Source organism: Solanum verrucosum, unplaced genomic scaffold (genome assembly GCF_900185275.1).
Source record: "Solanum verrucosum unplaced genomic scaffold, falcon-dt-bn FXZP01000253.1, whole genome shotgun sequence".
NCBI lineage: Eukaryota > Viridiplantae > Streptophyta > Magnoliopsida > Solanales > Solanaceae > Solanum > Solanum verrucosum.
Window position 1 is genome coordinate 4,016,994 of NW_026019984.1, and position 22,127 is coordinate 4,039,120.

A 22,127-nucleotide genomic window follows, 5' to 3' on the forward strand; every position below is an offset into this window, starting at 1 on the left:
GGCAGAGAGGACAGAGTGGAGAGAGACAAATTGTATTTGTATATCTGTCATATAATTGTATATGTATATATGTATGTATTTGTATAATGTATATGTATAAGAGAAGAGACAGACGCACATAATTATAGCGAAAATTAAGTTGCGAATAACAAGTAATGAAAACTATAGTTATGTTAATTAATTAACTAGTATATGTTTGCTTATCCACTTAATTTTCCCTTTAATTTATTGTTAAGAATCAAGATGCACAATACTGTTGAACCTGCTGACAAGCCCAAGTTTGTGCTAACTTTTGCACAACATTACAAAAGGAAAAAAAAATCTTATTGAAAAAGTGAACGTATAGATAAATTAACATGACTATGAAGGAACATACTTAATTAGAGTTATATAAATGATACTCTAGTTCCTAATAGTTCATAAAACAAAAAGGACGATAATATAAAATATATAAAAAAAAAAAAAAAACTGAAAACTTAACATTAGAAAACAAACCACAAATATAAATAAATTAGTTTTTTTTTTTTGGGAATATATAGCGGCTCCTGAATATATACATGAAAGTGATATCAAAAGAAATTCTAATCTCATAAACAAAATTATAAGTCCTTAATTATATAATTCCAAAATAAAAAATAAATTCATTATAAGATCTATTTATCTTTTTTATCAGATTGTATATTGCCACTTAAATTTGAATCGAGATGCGTTAGTGTTGCTACTTAAGGGAAGCATATCTATCAATTTAATTAAACAGAGTGACATGTCTTGGGCCTTATAATACCCTATGAATAAGCAATGTCGAGAATGATGAAACTATTTTTATTTAGAAATAATTCAAACAGATCAATAATAGTAAAAAGTTGTTCAAATAGAAGTTTGAAGTCGAAGAAAATGAAGTATCAAATAAAGAAGAAAAGCAAAGGTTGGAGGATAATGTTCTAGATTTTGTAGAATTGCACTATGCAATTAAAAAAAGGACACAAAGTATTTGTCATTAGTACACGACAAAGATAAAGGATTATAAAATGAGATTAAATAACTAGAATAAAAACCCCTTTGACTTTTTAGTTTGAGAATTTTTTAGTTTGAATAAAATTAAAGGAGGTTTTATGAAAGATGTTCAGAATTTAGAGTTATATATGTGGTATACATTAGAATGACTAAGAACATATATAATGGAGCCAAAACCTGAGTGAGAATAGTGAAAGGAAACTTAGAATACTTTGCAGTCGAGACGGGGTTGCAAGAATCGGCACTTATCACGTTTATCTTGGTAATGTATGAATTAGCACGGCATATTTAAGGGGGTGTACTATGATGTATGTTATTTTTTTTTATAACATAGTATTAATTGAAGAAACATGCAATAAAACTTATGATAGCTAGAAGTTTGGGGACATGCTCAAGAGTCTTAGAAGGAGAAAAACAAAGTAGATGAGGACTCCTTAATAGAGTGCAAGTTTAGTGATGCATCACCTAAGGCGGATGTGGGAGTGAGAATTGACACACAACTCATTCTTAGGAGAGGAAGCTTCAAGTATCTTGGATCAATACTTCAAGAAAATGGGAGATCGAGGACAATGTCACACAACTTTTTAGAGCGAGATAAATGAAATGAAGGCCCGCACCTAGTGTCTTATGTGATAAGCATATACCACCAAAAGTAAATATAGGTTGTGTATAATGATTGTTAGACTAACTACATTATCCAGGGTAGAGTTTGATCAATCAAGAACTTATACGTATAAGAATGCTTAAATAGATGTATAAGCACACTAGGAGAGACAAGATTAAAAACTAGAAAGTTAAACAAAGGTAGACCAAAAAAATTGTACCGTCGCCTGTGAGATTCGAACTCACGCAGGGAAACCCCACTTACTTAGCAGGCAAGCGCCTTAACCACTCGGCCAAAGCGACGCTATGCACTTGTATCACAATTAAAAGAATTTAACATGTTAGAACGAGATATGACAATCTAAGATAATTTAAAATAATAATTATATTAAATATTAGTTGGGCAACGTGCGGGTACGTATACTAGTAGTTCATAAAACAAAAAGGAATATAATACAAAAAAAATACTGGAAACTTAACATTAGAAAACAAACCACAAATACAAATAGATTAGTTGTTTTTAAAAAAAAATAGCTTCTCTTGAATATATACATTAAACTGATACCAAAAGAAATTCTAATATCATAAAGAAAATTATAAGAGTCCTTTTTCATTATAAATTTTTTTTAGAAAAATGAAAATTAACTCATTATAAGATTTATTGATCTTTTTATCGGATCGTATATTGCCACTCAAACTTGAATCTAGATGCATTAGTGTTGCTACCTAAGGGAAGCATATATCTATCAATTTAAACACAGCGACTTGTCTTGAACTTATAAAACCCTATGAATAAGCAATGTCGAAATTGATGAAACTACTTTTGTTTAGAGATAATTCAAACATATCAATAATAGTAAGAAGTTGTTCAAATAGAAATTTGAAGTTGATAATTAATTATTTAGATTTGTATTTAGAGTTTTCATTATTTTGTTTATTTAGCCTAGGCTTTTTATCTTTATGTTTCCTCGACTTGGAAATATTTAGATAGCACAAGGAAAACTTGAAGAAAATGAAGTATCAAATAAAGAAGAGCAAAGGTTGATGTTCTTGCTTTTGTAGAATTGCGCTATGCAATAAAAAAAAAAGGCCACAAAGTATTTGTTATTAGTACACGACAAGGAAAATGGATTATGAAATGAGGCAAAACAATTAGAATAAAAACCCTTTGACTTTTTAGTTTTTTTTGGTAGTTTGAGAATTCTTTTAGTTTGAATAAAACCAAAGGAGGTTTTATGAAAGATGTTCAGAATCTAGAGTTATATATGTGGTATATATTCGAATGTTTAAGAACATGTATAATGGAGTTAAAATCTGAGTGAGAATAGTGGAAGGAAACTCAGAATACTTCACAGTCGTGTAGGGTTGCAGAAATCGCTCTTATCATATTTTTATTTACCTTGGTAATGTATGAATTGACACGACATATTTAAGGGGATGTACTATGATGTGGGTTATTTTTTTATGACATAGTACTAATTAACGAGACATGCAATAAAATTAGTGATAGCTAGAAGTTTGTAAACATGCCCTAGAGTCTTAGTAGGACAAAAATCAAAGTATATGAAGACTCCTTAATCGAGTGCAAGTTTAGTGACACATCACCTAAGACGGATGTGGGAGTGAGAATTGACACACAACTCATTCTTAGGAGAGGAAGCTTCAAGTATCTTGGATCAATAATTCAAGAAAATGGGAAATCGAGGACGATGTCACACAACATATTAGAGCGAGATAAATGAAGTCTCGCACCCGGTGTCTTATGTGATAAGAATATACTATCATAAGTATAGTTAGGTTGTGTATAATGATTGTTAGATTAACTACATTATACGTGATAGAGTTTGATCAATCAAGAACATATACGTCCAGAAACTACAACAAAAATGGGAATGCTTAGGTAGATGTGTGAGCACACTAAGAGACAGGATTAAAAACCAGAATATACGGAGCAAGATTGGAGTGACCTCAATGATGGACGAGATAGGAGAAGTGACACTAAGAAGGTTCATACATGTGAAGAGGAGAAGTACAAATACCCAATAAATAGGTGCAAAAGGTTGACGATGATAGGTATGAACTTTTTCATTTGATCTCAGCAATTTTTTATTTGGTGTTTTATGATTGAATTGTTTCCATTGGTGGTAGATATTATGGTACGATCATGTGGTTTATAATTCTTGGGTTCCTTAGTTATTGTCCTCAATTTTGTTTGTGACTTTTTTAGCACATTTTGTAGCTATTTCTTGTGCTTTTAGGTGAGAATGTTGGACCTTTACTTTCCATTTCATCAGATGGGGAACTATATATGTTGTTGTGACTTTCCAAAATTGTTGTTGAACTCGTATCAGGCCCTTCAAAATACACTACTTTTGGAGGATTTGACACACACTCTCTACTATATTCTTGAAGAGTCCGAGTATCATAGATATTTTACTTGGTGCTTTTAATTTGTTTGCAAGAATCATACTTTTGTCTGCAATTTTTTAGTATTTTAATTTAGGATAATTTAATCTATTATCATACTATCTGCTGTTTGGTAAATTCATTTGGACTCAATTTTGCTTCCCTGATCTTGTTAATAATGTGTTGATTTAGTTTCGAAAGTTGTAAGCTCAAATGCTTAATTTCCTCCGGCCTGATATATATTCTTGTGGTGTTAGCCAAATCATTGTCCATTTGCTTAGATTTTGTGGTGATATTGACCTTCCTGAGTTCATAAATTGATAGTTGTCTATAAATTATTTGTGCTCTTTGGTATTGTTTTTGTCATCTACAAATTAAACCTGTCTTTTAAAGTCATATTTAAAGAGTCTGAATTGATATTTCCTTGAATTTTGTTTTTGGATTGATTAAGTTAGCAAATCAATGCTAAACCATTCTTAGTAGGCGTTTGGCCATGCGATACCATATCACGGTATGGTATCGTGAGATGGAATCAGCGTTTGACCATGCGGTTTTACGCTGATTCCATCTCATGATTCCATATCATGAGATGTGATTTCATATTCTCCAAAAACCATGATATGGAATTACAATTCCATATCATGATTTGAGATATTTTAATACAAAAATTGATCCACCAGTTTATATTTTGTTAAAACAACCCCACATTTATATCTACTAACCATTTATTTCATAAGTAAATAAAATTTTTAATCACATCATTACTTTTTAAAAATTATTATTCTCACCGACAAAAAAATTATTATTCTCACCGACAAAAAAATTATTATTCTCACCAACATATAATCATTTTATCTCACACCAACCACTTGTTAAAGTGATGAAATATTTATTGTCTATGAGCATAAAAATATAGTTGCGGAAGATATTGACCAACAAATGACTCAAAGTAACAATGTTGGCTCGTCTTCTCGGAACAAATAGTTTTGTAATGCATGGCTAAACGGGCTTTTGATTGATGCAAATATACGGTTTTATTTGATTAATTAATCCAGTACAAATGACAGGAAGGTAGACCAAAAAATTGCAACGTCGCCTGTGAGATTCGAACTCACGCGGGGAAACCCCACTTACTTAGCAGGCAAGCGCCTTAACCACTCGGCCAAAGCGACGCTGTACACTTCTATCACAATTATTAATAATATCATAAAAAGGAATTATAAGTGTTGACTTTTTTTCCATATGAAGATATACAAAAACAATACCAATGTTTAATATAAATCGAAATGAATAAAGTACTTCATTCATCAATGCTATTATAATAGACAAATCATCATATATTTTTGGATTACACACAAGCATATCAACTATTGTATAAGTTTCCTTTGTAGTAAAGTATATATTGTGCACCAACATGGGTTGTGGTGCATTGGTGAGAGTGTTTCACCTTTAACTAGAGGTCTCGGGTTTGAATTCTGGGTATGGAGAAAATCATGTTGGGAGCGCCACTCTCAAATGGGCCCTGTAGTGCGTGATTATTGACACCTAATTTTGATCCTCCACAATATGAATTAATCATCAAGCTTCTTCAATTTCAAACAATTTAAAAGAATTAGTTTTTATAAAATTCGTAATATTTTCAATTGGCTATTTTCTTAATACCAATTGGCTACAATTGAAACTCGTTTGACTATTGTTCAATTGCAATATTAGCCACTTTATTACCTCATCCTTAAGACCTTTGTTTTGGGCCTTTCTCACGAAAGACTAACCCAGCAGGCCCAATTCTTTTCTCCAAATCTCAGCCCACAACCGACCCAGCCCATTCTATTCATTCAATAATACCAATTTTGATGACATGTTTAAAATCACAAATTTAAAGAATATTTTGATGTATTTAATTTTTAAAAAAAATTAAGATCACAAAATTCAAACTTTGTATCAAATCAATAAGTCAAACAAATTGAAAAAAAGAAAAGGAAAGAAAATATTTAAAATATCATATCTTATTTAATTATATACATTACGTCTTTTCCAAATTATTTTTATTTTAAGTCATGAATCTATCGAAAACAATTTCTCCACCTCACATAGATAACATTTTAAAACTCACTCTATACTCTATAAGATTAGATTAAATATATTATTATTATTATGATATATTAACTTATTGCTAATTCATAACACCTCAAAGCATAGTGACTAATGTGCACATCAACTTAGAATTATTCAATATAAATTAATCAAGGTTTTGCAAAAGGGCAAATATATTGACAACCACATAAATGGGAAGTGATGGGCATGTTTGGAAAAAGACAAGTAGGAAAAGGAGTGTGAGGTTGTGAGTGAATGAATCAAAAGAAGAAAGTAAGTGTCTCTTTTTCTGATCCAAAGGTCAGAGAATTTATTGAGCCAAATTCACCTGAACCTCACAATTTTTTTTTGTAAGTTATGACCTTATTCACTAGGGGTCTAGGTCTACTTATTACTCTCTCAGTCTAATAATAATTGTCGTCTATACTAATTTTTGAGATATATCAAATAATATTTATCTATTTTATAAAATTAGTAAATAATTTTATATTTAATTTTAATGTATCCTTATTATTAATTATAGTTATTTTTCTATTATATATTTTAAGACATTATATTTAAAGAATGATATAGTAACATTACTTTTTATTTATAATTTTTTTAAATATGCAAAATCAATTATAAACAAGTGTGGTTGGATAGAGAGAGTAGTATACTATCTTCCACCTCCCTCAATCCACTAGGCTTAAATATTTTGTCTTTTTTTTTAAAAGCATTTTCCTATTGAAATATACTTAAGTTGGTATGGAAAGTCATTATGAAAGGCATGTTGGACAAAAAAAGGATTGTTATTGTAAATAAAATGTCATATATTATAAAATATTTAATAAAAAGATAATTTATCAAATTTAATTAAAAAACTAAATGAATTGCATTGTGAAGTCTCAAATCAATACTACTAACATAAATTAAAATTGAAAATATAACATAAGTTTTAAATTTAAAACCAAAAAAAATAAACACAATACTCTTATGTTAGATTTCTTGAACTCGGTTAGTATGGTGTTCTTCTTGCTGAAGAAGTCATTCTAAGCAACAAATTTTATTCAAATATAATTTGCGTGAATTATGGGATTATATTCCTTTTCCGCAATCGAAATTACCGCTCATTAAATCTTTTATTTTAAAAACAAATTTTGTATAATTTTTTTATATAAAAATAAATAAAATATACAAAGGAAAGTCTCCATAGTAAATGAAACTATAGTTATGGGCGTAATTAGGAAAACTATAGCTACGGAGACTTCTTATGTTTATTATCTTTGCTATTTATGAAATATTCAAAAGAGCAACTTTCACATATAACAAATATAAAAATCATATTTGTATGTTATAGTTATAGTTTACATAATTGTGTTTCATAGCAAATTTTATGTTTGCTATGGAGCTTTTGATTTGTATAATTCGCTACAAACATTCAGTTTTATACAAATTGTTCAGTTTTGTAAAAACTCATTTATACATTGTAATTTGTATAATAAGATCTGTAATTGTATAATTATAAATGTATAGGACGAAAATATATGTATTTGTATTTGTATATACACTTTTCTCTCGTTTTATACAAACACAAACACATTTTATATATTTTATACCGAAATGTATAAAATGACTAATTGTATATCGAATTAGATGGCAAAAAATAGGGATGTTTGCTGCGAATTACAATTAAAATAAACTATGACTATAACATTTAATTTGAATTAATAATTTGCTATTTCATACAATTTTCCCCTTAAAAAATAGATCAAATAAATTAAAACAATAACTAATTTATCTATAACTTAACAAATAAGAACAATTCACTATTTTTTATTGTTCTAAAATTTGAATTGTACACTTCCATTTAAAATTTATTCAAGTAATTGTTATCTAAGTTAATAATAGACGAAAAATCTTAATATGTCAATTGATCAATTATCTAAATTTTCACCTTATTAATAAAAAAATATTTTTTTTACTTTATAATCCCCCTCCATTTTGAAATCTGAATTAAGAGTCCCAAAATTAAAGTTAAGATATTTCCAACAAAAACAATTTCATATATCGAAAGAAACTCAAATCCGACTGGACTACAATGTTGAGTACTCTTTAGTCATTTCCATCATACACACTCTCAAAACCCCTTGACTTTATGTTTCCATCAAATGAAAATATGCCACGTAGATCCATCTTTACAGCACTTGACCGTTCATATGTCGCCACGTGGAAACGTGCACGTTAGCTCATTGTCGAAACTGCGTATTTTAGCATGAAGAACAGTGACGGAGTATGCAAAGAAGCAGAGACGGAGTTCACTATGCGACACAACAGACCAAATCAAGCTGGCCCTCTCTTTTGCCGTATATTCCAAATCCCATCGTAGCCGTCCAATTTCTAAATCACGGTTGAGATTCACCACACAGATTTACTTCAACTCTCCTATTTCTGTCAGATTTGCTCCTTTTGTGTGTGTTTCACAGATCAAAAAGATGGCGTCTTTGGCCCTAACCTCAGCCGTCAACCTTCGTCTCCGGCCAACCCCATCTCAAAAACCACGTATTTCCATCACCCAATCTCTTCATTTCACTCAAACATCACTAAAAACCACAAATCTTGGAAAAAGTTTGAATCTTGGAGGAAAAAGATTGAATCTTGAGAAATCAAGAAGGGTTATTGTAAAGACTTCAGCTTCTGCTTCTTCTCCTGCAATAGTTCCACAGCAGCAGCCTCCATGGCAAGGTGCAGCAATGAAGCCTTTGATTGCTTCAATAGCAACTGGGGTTATTCTCTGGTTTATCCCTGCACCTGCTGGTGTTACAAAAAATGCATGGCAGTTATTGGCTATCTTTCTTGCTACAATTGTTGGGATTATTACTCAACCATTACCTCTTGGAGCTGTAGCTCTTATGGGTCTTGGTGCTTGTGTGTTGACTAAAACTCTTACTTTTGCTGCTGCATTTTCAGCTTTTGGTGATCCAATTCCATGGTTAATTGCTCTTGCTTTTTTCTTTGCAAGAGGGTTTATTAAAACTGGATTAGGTAATAGGATTGCTTATCAGTTTGTGAAATTGTTTGGTAGTTCTTCATTGGGGTTGGGTTATAGTTTGGTTTTCAGTGAAGCCCTTTTGGCTCCTGCTATTCCTTCTGTTTCTGCAAGGGCTGGTGGGATTTTTCTGCCATTAGTTAAGTCACTTTGTGTGGCTTGTGGAAGTAATGCAGGTGATGGAACTGAACATAAGTTGGGATCTTGGTTGATGCTTACTTGTTTTCAGACATCTGTTATTTCATCCTCTATGTTCTTGACAGCTATGGCTGCTAATCCTTTGAGTGCAAATTTGACTCTAAGTACTATAAATCAGACAATTGGGTGGATGGATTGGGCTAAGGCAGCTATAGTTCCTGGTTTGGTGTCTTTAATTGTGGTTCCATTGTTGTTGTACATCATTTATCCACCTACAGTGAAGAGTAGCCCTGATGCTCCTAGGTTGGCTAAGGAGAGGTTGGAGAAGATGGGGCCAATGTCTAAGAATGAGATTATTATGGCTGGAACTCTGCTTCTTACGGTACGAAAAAAATGATTAATTTTGCTTACTCGTCACATTTGTTTAAACTTGTTGATTGATAGTAGAAATGTATTTATTCATGTAGATTTCTGAAAATATCTGAACTAAGGAACATCCATAAGTAGTAGATAAGATTAGGATGTAAAAAGGGCAACTCGTTGCAAAAAGCATCTTGCGTTCATGCACTGACCTGGGAGGGGGAAGGGACGCATCCCAAAGGGTGTGATGTAGAGAGCCTAAGATTAGGATGTGAATTAAGATTTTAGATATATGGGATTAGTACACATTAATGCTTGGTAGAAGAGGATTATTGCTATGATGCAGACGTGTACAGGTCTATAGAGTGAGTTTGTTAATGAGTATAAGTTTACCTTTCTTAATTATAGTGTTGTTGCTTTGTTGGCCTAGCTAATGATCCTATTATACTTTGTGAAGACGCGCAAATGTAGTCTAGAGCCAGTGAAGCTGCATCAACGCTGGCCTTGTTAATTTGCATTATTAGCTGGTCCCTTTCTGGATGCTGCATTATTAGTTTGTCCCTTTCTGAAATCGTTGATGGCCAACCACTTCTCTCTTGTTCACTAGATGTCAGTTCATTCATCACAGACTTATAAACAGAGAGACAGAGAATGATGTGCCACTAAGTTTTGGGTGAATATATATATATATTGCAAATAAAATAGCTCGAACTCTAGCCTGGTATTTGTTGGAGCATATTAAAATGCATTCTGCATTTGATCTTGCCTATGCCTTTTGTTCAGAATTGATCAATGTAGCTTGAATTTATATGATACCATCTACTGATGTTTCACTCTGAATGCTTTCTTCCAGGTCGGACTTTGGGTTTTTGGCGGTGCATTAAAGGTTGATGCTGTTACTGCAGCAATTCTTGGTCTATCTGTACTCCTTGTGACTGGGGTAGTCACATGGAAGGAATGCTTGGGTGAGGCTGTTGCTTGGGACACCCTTACTTGGTTTGCTGCACTGATTGCAATGGCTGGCTATCTGAACAAATATGGTCTCATCTCTTGGTTTAGTGAGACCGTTGTCAAGGTTTGTTTTCATTTCTTATTTTCGCTGAATGATATTTGGTTTGCTTTACTGCTACAGTTCATACCTGAATAGTATTCAGTTAATTTGTGCTTGAAAGGAAGTTGACACTTATGGATATCAAACTGCTTCCTGCGCTTGCTGATCCTTTCTTAGGTCATTTGCAAGTCTAGAATCGAATATATAAGATTTTGAGCCTAAATGCCTGTAAGTTATTACTTAGGTATGTCTTTGAAGGTGTGAATCGAAGACCAAAATGCTGAACATTATCAATAGGAACTTCTCAACGATATCTATTGAAACCTTATAAGCATCATTTACAGTAGTTAAGATGACAGAGTCTTGTATTTGTAATTGTTTACATAAGCGACTAAATTATCATGTTCTGATGCTTATTTATAATGCTCGTAGAAGGATGATCCGTGTTATAACTAGTCTTCTGATTCATTCTTATCTACTTGATGATTATGTATTATTTATTAACAATATGTACCACCATCAGACATTGGTATAGTATCTCTATAACTCTATAAGCATTTAGTTGTGTGACCATGTGACGAAATGTATAGGAGTTGCTCCATTAATTTATTGCTCGTGCTTGACTTACTCGCTCTATTTTTCAGGTTGTTGGTGGATTAGGTCTTTCATGGCAGTTATCATTCGGAATTCTTGTACTTCTATACTTCTACTCCCACTATTTCTTTGCAAGTGGAGCTGCTCATATCGGAGCAATGTTCACAGCATTCTTATCTGTTGCTAGTGCACTAGGTACTCCACCATACTTGGGAGCGTTGGTGCTCTCATTCCTCTCGAACCTTATGGGTGGCATTACTCACTATGGAATTGGATCAGCCCCTGTATTCTACGGTGCAAACTATGTCCCCCTCTCGAAATGGTGGGGATACGGGTTTGTATGTTCTGTCGTCAACCTTATTATCTGGCTTGGCGTTGGAGGAATTTGGTGGAAGGCCATTGGCTTATGGTAGAGTTTCTGGCAGCATCTGATTTACAGTAGTTAACGATACCTGTTACGAGCTCTCCTCATATGATCTTGACGTGGACGTTGAGATTAGATTTCACTATTCTTTTTTCTTGAAATAAGTTTTGGTAATTTTTTGGTGGAGACTTGTGTAGTTAAAAGAATGGTAGTATGTAAAATTAGGTCCATTTATAGCTGAAGTTCAAGTTTTTTTTTCTGAAAATTTTGACATTGAAACTTCAAATTGTAAGAGCTGAGTGATAGCTCACTTCAATTCTTTTTTACATTCACCACTTTGCTGATTCTTTGGTTGGCAACTTAAAAGTGCTATTGGACCTAGTTTTTGATCATTGGAACATAAATATTTTCATAACATTTGCTTGCATATTACAACTTTGTTGGTGATTTGAATTGCCAAACATGGTAGTGAGTGCTAAAAAGTGGAATTACTATGTACTTTCCCTTCTTTATTCAACGAACAATAACATATTCAGTGTAATTTCACAAGTGAGGTTTGGAAAAGATAGAGTGTATATAGATTTTACTTCTAACTCGTAGAAATAGGGAGATTGATTCTAACTGACCCTCAACTTGAAAAACATGGCAAAGTAGTTCGAAAAAGGAAATATAAAAATGGAAGTGGAATAACTCCTCCCCCTTCTTAATTCATGACAAGAATATTTCACATCCTTGATCTTGGATTGTTGTTCCCCATAGGCCACAAGAGGTATGTTATGTGCTTCAATATTGCAACTTTTATTTGGCAAAATGGAAATTCTTTTTTTTTGAATCATAAATTTTGATTAAAATGATTGAATTAGACCTATAGTCTTAAATGATGAAATTAATACTTATACATAAATACTACATTTTCTTCTGTTTATTAAGAGATAATGGTAAATATTATTTTTTGTGAGTTTAATATTTGATTTTTCAAGTAGGCGTTTATGTTTCCTAACTAAACTATCATCAACTATTTTCAAAACATAGCTCAAAGCAAACTAGATCAAGTGTTTGAATACAAACATCAAGTGGGCATAACAACTTAATTTCCCCATAAAATTCTGTACATGTGACAATTATTGACTCATTAATTTTGAGACTTATTTTAATAAATAATCGGTGATAGTTCAGGTAGAAAACTCACAAAACAGTTATATTTCAAGTGTGTTTTTTACCATTATATTTTTTTTAAAAAATGAAAAAATAATCCATAAAGAGGGTGTAGACCACACTCCATCAGATACAAGATGAGACATATTTTGATAAATAGCCGGTGCTAATTCAAATAGAAAATGCAACCACTAATAATTCAGATAAAAAACTCCTAATATATATATTTCAGACGTGTTTTTGATCATTATATGTCTATTATTAAAAGAAAAGGCATTTCTATCATTCTATGTGTGTGTGTTGGTGGGGGGAGGGGGGTAAACATGGAAGATGTAATTGAGATGACTACCACATTGGTTAGTAGAGAGTTGGGAATCTTTCATTTTCAATTATTATAGGACATATATCTGTGGTGTAAAAGGAAAGCTTTTTATATATAATGTCTTCTTCACATGCTTGATAGCATCCTCATATAGTAGTGTAAAAATAGACTATTCATAGATTTAAGAGAATTGAATACATATCACATGTATAATATAATGTATTGTTAACTATACACCAAATTTGGAAACTAATACCTCCTTGATCATGAGAATTTTTTAATTTATTTTTTGGAATTATTTTTTATTTTATTTGAATATGATCAGTTGGATTATGAAAATTTAATTATATTTCATGTTATTTTATAGGAAAAATACATAACAACCAAATATTATTTGCAAAAACTATAACCAAATTCAACTTCATCTTTAACTCCAACTTCAAATAAAAATGTCAAATAAAGTAAAAAATTATTTGTAATAATATGTAATAACTCATATTTATACTCAAGTCCCTATATCTACAATATCCTATCTCTTTATATAGTCTTTACAAATATTTAATTGATAATCTCTTTTTATTCTCATTTATTTGTTCTCTGATGCGAAAATAGCACGTATAATTTTCGAATAAACTTTGTAATCAGTATATTGATTCATTCCTTTAGTGCATGGAGCATCAGAACCAAATCAATAATTGTTCAATTATGAAAGCAAACAGGCTTAAATTATATATCAATTCACCTTATCAAAATATAGATTCTTGTTTTAGTGCGTGAAGCATCAGTAGATAAGAAAGTATCATTTCAATTTTATTGGTTCTCAATTTTATAATAATAATTTTAAATAATAATAATAAATAGGTTTTAAATTAAATTTATATATATTTATTAATCTAATTATAATATTTAAACAAAATCGATTAAATTCGATCAAATTCGTATACAGACTACTAGCTCCACAAGCATCAGTACTCCAAATTGTTGTTGTCGTCATCTTTGTTGCATTAATATTCTTTCCATTAAGGATATTTTTATCTTAGAAGGTTGGCTTATTCGATTCAACTTGAAAAATGATGATTCATTTTTTATTTTTCTTCAAGGTTTAAAGCTCGTTTTATTTATTTATAATCAATAATCATTTTGTAAGAGTTAAGAGAATAAAATACTTGTTCATTTTAGCATATCGTTACCTTTATTTAAAATAAGACACAAAAGTTAAAGCATCATGAAAACATGTCATCTTTCCCAACTCTTTAAACTTGAATTAAAATACTTTTTATTTATATTCAACAATTTTTTTTCATGACCCAAAAAAAAAAATCTTTTCATTTCTTATTCACACCTAACTCAAAAAATTATGAGATAAATTTTATTCACACCCAAAAAAAAAAAATCGAACATGAATTTCCAAGGCAAACACACATGTAGGTGCACTACACTCTCATTGTTCACCTAATTTAAGCAAAAAAAAAAAACTTTATTAAATTTTCCCATGTTTGTTTTTAATACTATTTTTAATCATTCTTTAAAGATTTCTGCATATTCCTTAAAAAAGTTATTTGAATGCTTTATTTTTAATTATAAAAATGTTTGTTACTCATTTGTCTCTAATTTAAAGGTCTAGCTTAAGTAACAAAGCTATAAAAATGAGTTATATATGGTTTTCAATTTTTCTAAAGTATTCTAAATATTTTAGTTTATATACAACAAATATCGGCGAAAATATATATATTCAGAGTGTTTGATTTCATGCTCTAAAGATAGAAATCGGACGTGAGCTATTGTGTATTCATATTTCAAAATATAGTAACGAAAGGTTTGTATTTTACAAAAAAAAAAGCTAGTAAAATAATACTCTCTGTCCCAAACTCTTAATATGAAGCTTTTTTTTTTTCTAATTTGTTCTCAAATTTTTTTTTTTTTATAATTAGAGAAACTTAATTTTAAAATTTCCTTTTAATTTTATTAAAAATGACCAAAAGTTACATAAAATATCTAAATTTTATTTTAAATTATAAATTATAATTTATTTTTTACTAATCAATAGTAACACATAAATTGGGAAAAAAAAACAACATGCCAACTATTCAAAGAAAGTGACCAACTAAGATTTCCAAGAAGAATACACGTGTCCAATCAAACTTCATGACTATGGTCTTCCAAGAATTTGAGAAACTTCTCTCAATCAAATTTGACACTTTGTTTAAGAAAATAAAAAAAATATTAAATTTTACGTTTAATAATTAAAAATATGCAAAATTATAAAAAAATATTTTTTAATTTATAATTTTAAATATATCATGTAAAAAATTTAAAAAGAATCACATTCCAAAAAGTGTGACGGAGACAACCTATCCTGGCCTAAAGTACATACATAAAAGAGAAAAAAAAGCAGAGAAACTTTTGCAGCAAAGAAAATTCGTATTCGTCTTATTTGCATCTATAATTTAGGTCCATTAATAGAGAGGTACTTTTTTTAGTGAACAATGAAAGCTAACACAATTATTTCTCCTCTCATAAAATTCTTGTAAGTTTGGTAAGTTTATACTATAATTATAAACTTTGAATTCTTGAAATTTCTTTCTTTCTTAGTTTGGTCTTAATTAGTTTTGAATGAAACTTAATTTCAATTTTCTTGGAAGTAAGTTGTTACTTTGTTGCATCTTTCCTTAACCTATTTTTGCATTCGCTGGAAAATTTCATTGTATATACAAGGTTAAAATGGTATATGATTTCAAATAGTTTTGAGATTCAGTAAGTTGTTTTAAATTTTTTTCTTAAGTTTCTAACGCTTGAGTTAGTCTTCTACTTAGAAGTCAGCCAGGACAAGGGTTTGCTTGGGGACCAGCAATGGTTCTCTAGTGCTGGCCACGTCCTGTAGGCTCAAGTCATGACAAGCCATAAAAAGTTAGACTAATATGTTGGCTAGATTGAACCATGGGTAATCTTATCAAACTGTTGTGTATTTACTTTTTCATATTTTTGAAATTGCTTAATGAAAATTTTGACTCCGCCGGTGATGACGATACACATGTGTGTTAAGTTGTTGTGAGGGTGGGTGGGGGGTGGGGATGTACATTATATGTATGTTGAAGGAAATCTGGATTGTGTTTTGTTAATTGAGAATTTGACATTTTCAGTCAGGGGAGTGGAAACAATTTTCTTGGTGAGTTAGCAATTTAGTATGGCAGAGAAAGAAGTTCCATTCTGCATTTTCTTTAGGGAAGCAAGGTATTTCTCTTTTCCTTTTTCATATTTGTGATCATATTGTAAAACATATAACTATTAACCTATTTTTTTTAACATGTTATTATTGCTGCGCTATGTGATATTATCCACTTTGTCCAACTCCGGACCGTTACTTACACCGTTAAGAGTATCCAACACCTTATAAGTAGTTTTTTTGCACTAACTTTAGGTTTTAAGGATGGTTAGTTGGTTACCTGTAGTTATCTTTTAGGTGATCCGATAGTTATTCTAAGAACCTTTTGATGTTTTTGAAATGTTAAATTTTTCACAAGTTATTAGTAATATATTTCTGTTTTTTTTTTCCAATTAATTGTGTGTGTCATGAGCAGATCAGTATTTAAATTGGACGAGTTAGGCCGCGAGATTGCAAGAATCGCGCTCCCTGCTGCACTAGCTTTAACAGCAGATCCTATTGCATCTCTGGTTGATACAGCATTCATTGGCCAAATAGGTAACCGTTAGACGTTAGCAAGATAGTTATAACTACTTCCTCCGTTTCAATTTGTTTGTCTGGTTTTGACTTGGCACGGTGTTTAAGACAAACAAATTGAAATGGAGGGAGTACCACTTTACAGAAACAGATTTTGTAAGTTATAACCTCAAAAATTGTTTGATATAGGTCCTGTTGAGCTTGCTGCTGTGGGGATTTCGATTGCTGTTTTCAATCAAGCATCAAGGATTGCAATTTTTCCGCTTGTCAGTGTCACTACCTCTTTTGTTGCTGAGGAGGATGCCATCACAAAAGTAAGTCCCGAACCACGAGGCAACGAAAGCCAGGATATACAATCACAAGATGTTGAAGGATTGGATACAGAGTCGCAATCGAACAGTGAAAACAAAGAGCTAATACCTCAAAACAGTATGTTGGAAATCCATGTTTTTTTATCACACTATTATATGGAGAAGATTTAATCTAAGTTCCTTCCGCTTCTTGATAATGGTATTGTCTCCCGTTATATCAATTGATTCTGCAGGGAGTGTGTACAAGTCCAAAACGACAGCTACATCCTTTGAAGTTTTGAAGCCAAAGCCTGAAAAGAAGCACATTCCATCTGCATCGTCTGCATTGATCATCGGTGCCATCCTTGGCTTCATCCAAGCCGCCTTTCTAATTTCCGGAGCAAAGCCTATATTGAGCTTCATGGGAGTCAAACATGTAAGTAAAGTTCTTAATAAAGTAGCAACAGACACAACTTTCAACTGCTTCAGTTGAACGGTTGAACTCGTTGAATATATGTTCCATCTGCCTTCGTTGAGTCCTCTCATATTACAGGGATCACCCATGCTAAAACCAGCTCAAGAGTACCTAAAATTGAGGTCACTCGGTGCACCGGCAGTTCTTCTCTCATTAGCCATGCAAGGAGTTTTTCGAGGATTTAAAGATACGAAAACTCCACTCTTTGCAACTGGTGAGCTACTAAGAAATTGACAGATGAAGTTCAAATTCAGTTAAGAAAAATCTAACTCAGTTTCTTTCTTTTTCTTTTGGTGCTTTGATCTCGCCAGTGGCTGGAGATTTGACAAACATAATTTTGGACCCCATATTCATTTTTGCGTTCCATATGGGTGTCAGAGGTGCTGCAATTGCTCATGTAATTTCACAGTGAGTCTCTATCATGTCTCCATAAAAACAAATTTTGTGAGAGAATAGTTTTCCGATATATCATTGACGTAGATTCTTATATGACTTGGTAGTGCAGGTACCTAATTTCAGTAATACTGTTTTGGAGATTGATGGAAAAAGTTGATCTCTTACCTCCTAGTCTAAAGTATATGCAATTTGCTCGATTTCTCACAAATGGTGAGGTTTTCTCTGATGTTGTTAATCTTTACTTCAAACGTAGGGTCGAGTTCTTAGATAGTTACTTAACTAATACTTATTATCTCAGAAAGTCACTCTTCTTCTTCATTCTTATTTTTCTTTAATAAAGAAAGTCTTAGAAAGTCACTCTTCTTCTTGATTCTCATTTTTCTTCAATAAAGAAAGTGACTTTCTGAGTGAATAACTATTAGTTGAGTGACCATCTCAGAAATCAACTCTTCAAACGTATAATTTTGGTATAACAAGGCTTAAGAAATGCTTATGTTAGATTCTTAATGTCTCCCTTCTTTCATCTTTTTAGTCTACAGAATTTTTGTAACGTGTTCAATTCATTCGGTCTGTCTTCATCTTATATTCGTGTTCCTATGTAATGTCATCTGATTGCTTTGGCATTTGCAAAAGGAAGTTGAATACAGAAAGAGTAGACGGGCAGATTCTTAGGATATCAAACTGTTGACAATGTGAAATGCTTTTATTCACTAGATTTCGTTCTGCTTTTCGATCTACTAATTAAAAGAAAGTTTCTAATGCTCCAACAATAAGATGGAATTAGTTCATTAACTGTTGTCTCCTTTACTTTTCATCCTCTTTTTTTCTCCGGAATTTCAGGATTTCTATTGTTAATGAGGGTCATAGCAGTGACGTTCTGTGTAACGTTAGCTGCATCATTAGCTGCAAGGTTAGGACCCACAGAAATGGCTGCATTTCAGGTCTGCTTGCAGGTTTGGTTGACTACATCTCTTTTAGCTGATGGTTTGGCCGTTGCTGGTCAGGTGATATATGATCTTCCTATCATTTCAACTGTTGTAGTGGGCCTTTCTGTTCTTGCCTGTTTGTCTACTGTCCGACCAGGGTTGTCTTTTCGCTTTGACTCACCTGTGGCGGCTCAAGCTAATTAGTGGCCTAAAGCCAAAAATAAGTTGGAGGCCTAAATTTTAATTATTTTTTTTATATCTGAGATTCAATTTCTTTCTTTCTTTTTAATAAAACAAGTTTTATTTTTTTTATGATCTTAAACTAAAGATATATATATACCAAAATATTTTTTAATCCTGTGGTCTTAAACATATCATGTGGAAGTTAAATTTAAAAATTGATCCATTAAAAAAGAAACATTCTTTAATGTTTCGAAACAAATTAAAACATTCTTTATTTTTTTTGTTAAAAAAAACTGATGATAATTTTGTAATTACTAAAAAATTAGGCCCTTCGATTTTGGGGGCCAAGGCATATGCCTCATTTTTAAAGGCATTGAGCCACCCCTGTGACTCACCTTCCTTATCTTTCGATATGGACTTACATGTGTTCTAAATACTACTATTCTTAGTGATTTCTGCTATCTGGCTCGAGTTAGACAAGCAGGGAAGAATGTTATGTCACCGGTCACCACCCTGCCTATCTAGTATCTATCCAAGGATGTACCATATAGTCCTTGAATTCCTGCTTTATTTACTGAAGAAATATCGTCATTATCCCTCTCAAACTAACCTGTCACAGGTCACCATATGTACACCGGAAGATGTTTCCATATCAACAAAGCTTTGGCTACTGGATTCGTATTTCTCTAAATGAGTTAGCACCTTAAATTGTTGTTCGCTATAACGCAACAAAAAATTTCACTTAGGAAGCCCAAATGTGAAATAGTAATTAGCACTGCTAGTTTTTTTTAAATGTAGACTACCAAGTAATATTGATCTTCTGTGCAGAAACAATATATTTTAGAGCTAATAATCAAAAATACACCTGAACTGTCATATTTTTGCGAGTTTCACACCCCAACTATCAACTGTTCCCTTTTTCTACGTGAACTATCACCATGTATGTACTAAATCTAACCTGCAAAAGCATCAAAACTATTAAATTGTAAACAAAATTCAGAACTTTGACCTTTCTTTTCTCTATCAGGCCATATTAGCAAGTGCATTTGCTCAAAACGACTTCAGTAGGGCTACTGCTACAGCATCAAGAGTGTTGCAGGTACGTACTTAGGCTGTTCTATTAGTAGAGGTTCGTGTATCCTTAATGATGAACTATTTTTGACCTTCAATTCTTGAAAATTTTGCAGTTGGGATTAGTTCTAGGATTGGTGCTAGCACTTATCCTTGGAGTTGGTTTACATTTTGGAGCTAGATTATTTACAAAAGACGTCAACGTCATCCACCTAATTGGTATTGGCATTCCGGTATCCACCATATCCTAATATGTTTTGTCAATACACCTTAGAGAACTTTTCGATGTAAAGTAATGGATTTTGGACCTCACAATTTCTTCCCATTTCAGTTTGTCGCGGCAACACAACCTATCAACGCCCTGGCCTTTGTCTTTGATGGCGTAAACTTTGGCGCATCTGACTTTGCATATTCTGCCTACTCAATGGTAAGCTCACATGACGTTCCTTTTCTTTTTTCTTCTATCTACAACACAAGTCAAGCATATCCTCAAGTTAAAATGTAGTCATCTTTTTCGCCATCTCCTCAAAACACTAAAGCCAGCGCTTTCCTCAAAACATCTCCCTCCCCTCCCCTCAAAACAGTAAATTTCAACAAATATTAAATTCTGAGAATGCATTTTGTGTTCAGGTAACAGTGGCTTTATTCAGCATTGTGTTCTTGTTCATTCTTTCATCAAGTTATAAATTCGTCGGAATTTGGGTGGCTCTAACCATCTATATGAGTCTCAGAGCTTTAGCAGGCTTCTGGAGGTATATATATGTGGTCAATTTGTAATGCACTCCAAATTTATGTTGCTCAGACTCTCCAAAAATGTTGCTACACACGTGTCAGGTCCTTCAAAATGACACTAGTTTTGGAGGATTCGACACGTACCCCTCATTGCAGAGCCCGAGCAACATAGCTCTAAATCTAATCTATTTCACCATGTCCATTTGCAGGATAGGAACTAGAACAGGGCCATGGAAATTTCTCAAGAGCTAAAATAGTCTCTGTTAGAATATTATAATATGTGGATACTCATATTCTATAAAACTATTTTTACTTGTTGTAGTGTCAATAAAGTAGCACCATTAAATCATAGTTTAGTGTCTTGTGGTGATGGCAAATAAAAATACGAAATATATCTAATTCTATTTATACTTGTTATGGAAAAAATGTATGCATATATGTGTATATATCTTAAATAGTTTATATACAGTGTATTGCAACAAAGTGTAGTAAGTAAGACAGCATCATATTTTGAATAGCTTATATGCATCAGCTAAAACTAGAAGAATTAATAAGAGATAGATCTTTCTTTGTTCTGCTGTCAATACTAAGTAGTAAAATACAATCTACTAACTACAACAACAACATACCCAGTATAGTCCCACAGGTGGGGTATGAGGAGGGTTGGTGTACATAGACCTTACCACTACCCTTGAGGGAACAAAGAGGCTGTTTTTGACTGACTCTAGACTCGAGAACAGGTTTGAGAGAAGAGCAAGAGTAAAAAATAATGAAGAAAGAAAAGTACTGACAATAAAATCTTTTCCTATTTAGATGCTTGCACGGGCTCATCTGCTTCCAACAATCCAACAAAGTGAGTTTCACAGAAGGAAGGTTAGCGAGATCCCAACTCTGATGCAACAGAATCTTGTCAGGACCACATTTAAACCATCCACCAACATTCATACTGATGCAACAGAATCTTGTAAGTTTCTCCATACCTTAGACATGGTCTTTTTATGTCCCAACAAACAAGTTCTGGTGGTAGCCATTGTTTCCTCATAAGTATACGTTGCCATGGATGATTGATGTATATTCTTGCTTCTTATGCTTTCAAGAATATCATCACCAACCTACATAAATATTTGTAAGGAAATCTATATGCTTCACAGAAAACTCACCTTATATTCAGTTTAGCAACCAATTGACAAACCTTAGTTATTCATGGTCATGTTGTGGCACAATTAAATATGTGCAAACATTGAAGGAT

The 22,127-nt window shown here is 32.2% G+C and overlaps 2 protein-coding genes and 2 non-coding genes across 4 annotated transcripts; 2 read left to right on the forward strand and 2 right to left on the reverse strand.

The window, feature by feature from the left end:
- Positions 1–1,838: 1,838 nt before the first annotated feature.
- TRNAS-GCU (transfer RNA serine (anticodon GCU)) lies at positions 1,839–1,920 on the reverse strand. The gene has a single exon. It is a non-coding gene; the product is annotated as a tRNA-Ser (tRNA).
- Positions 1,921–5,113: 3,193 nt separating this feature from the next.
- On the reverse strand, positions 5,114–5,195 carry TRNAS-GCU (transfer RNA serine (anticodon GCU)). The gene has a single exon. It is a non-coding gene; the product is annotated as a tRNA-Ser (tRNA).
- A 3,383-nt stretch (positions 5,196–8,578) lies between these two features.
- On the forward strand, positions 8,579–11,978 carry LOC125817993 (dicarboxylate transporter 1, chloroplastic). Its single transcript, XM_049497494.1, has 3 exons — positions 8,579–9,662; positions 10,494–10,715; positions 11,336–11,978. The coding sequence occupies exons 1-3, from the start codon at positions 8,589–8,591 to the stop codon at positions 11,696–11,698; spliced, it is 1,659 nt and encodes a 552-aa protein (XP_049353451.1). The 5' UTR covers positions 8,579–8,588; the 3' UTR covers positions 11,699–11,978.
- A 4,266-nt stretch (positions 11,979–16,244) lies between these two features.
- On the forward strand, positions 16,245–21,276 carry LOC125818004 (protein DETOXIFICATION 42). Its single transcript, XM_049497504.1, has 13 exons — positions 16,245–16,357; positions 16,705–16,826; positions 16,995–17,234; positions 17,350–17,531; positions 17,649–17,784; positions 17,882–17,978; positions 18,076–18,176; positions 18,807–18,970; positions 20,103–20,174; positions 20,263–20,379; positions 20,478–20,573; positions 20,777–20,898; positions 21,088–21,276. The coding sequence occupies exons 1-13, from the start codon at positions 16,311–16,313 to the stop codon at positions 21,128–21,130; spliced, it is 1,539 nt and encodes a 512-aa protein (XP_049353461.1). The 5' UTR covers positions 16,245–16,310; the 3' UTR covers positions 21,131–21,276.
- The last annotated feature ends 851 nt before the right edge of the window (positions 21,277–22,127 follow it).

Excerpts from the sequence above, each read along its gene's own strand:
- LOC125817993 (XM_049497494.1), top strand. The coding sequence starts at position 8,589 with ATGGCGTCTTTGGCCCTAACCTCAGCCGTCAACCTTCGTCTCCGGCCA. Across the intron at positions 9,663-10,493 it reads CTGGAACTCTGCTTCTTACG|GTCGGACTTTGGGTTTTTGG; the intron begins GTACGAAAAAAA and ends GCTTTCTTCCAG. Across the intron at positions 10,716-11,335 it reads TTAGTGAGACCGTTGTCAAG|GTTGTTGGTGGATTAGGTCT; the intron begins GTTTGTTTTCAT and ends TCTATTTTTCAG.
- LOC125818004 (XM_049497504.1), top strand. The coding sequence starts at position 16,311 with ATGGCAGAGAAAGAAGTTCCATTCTGCATTTTCTTTAGGGAAGCAAG. Across the intron at positions 20,175-20,262 it reads CAGCATCAAGAGTGTTGCAG|TTGGGATTAGTTCTAGGATT; the intron begins GTACGTACTTAG and ends AAAATTTTGCAG. Across the intron at positions 20,380-20,477 it reads TAATTGGTATTGGCATTCCG|TTTGTCGCGGCAACACAACC; the intron begins GTATCCACCATA and ends TTCCCATTTCAG.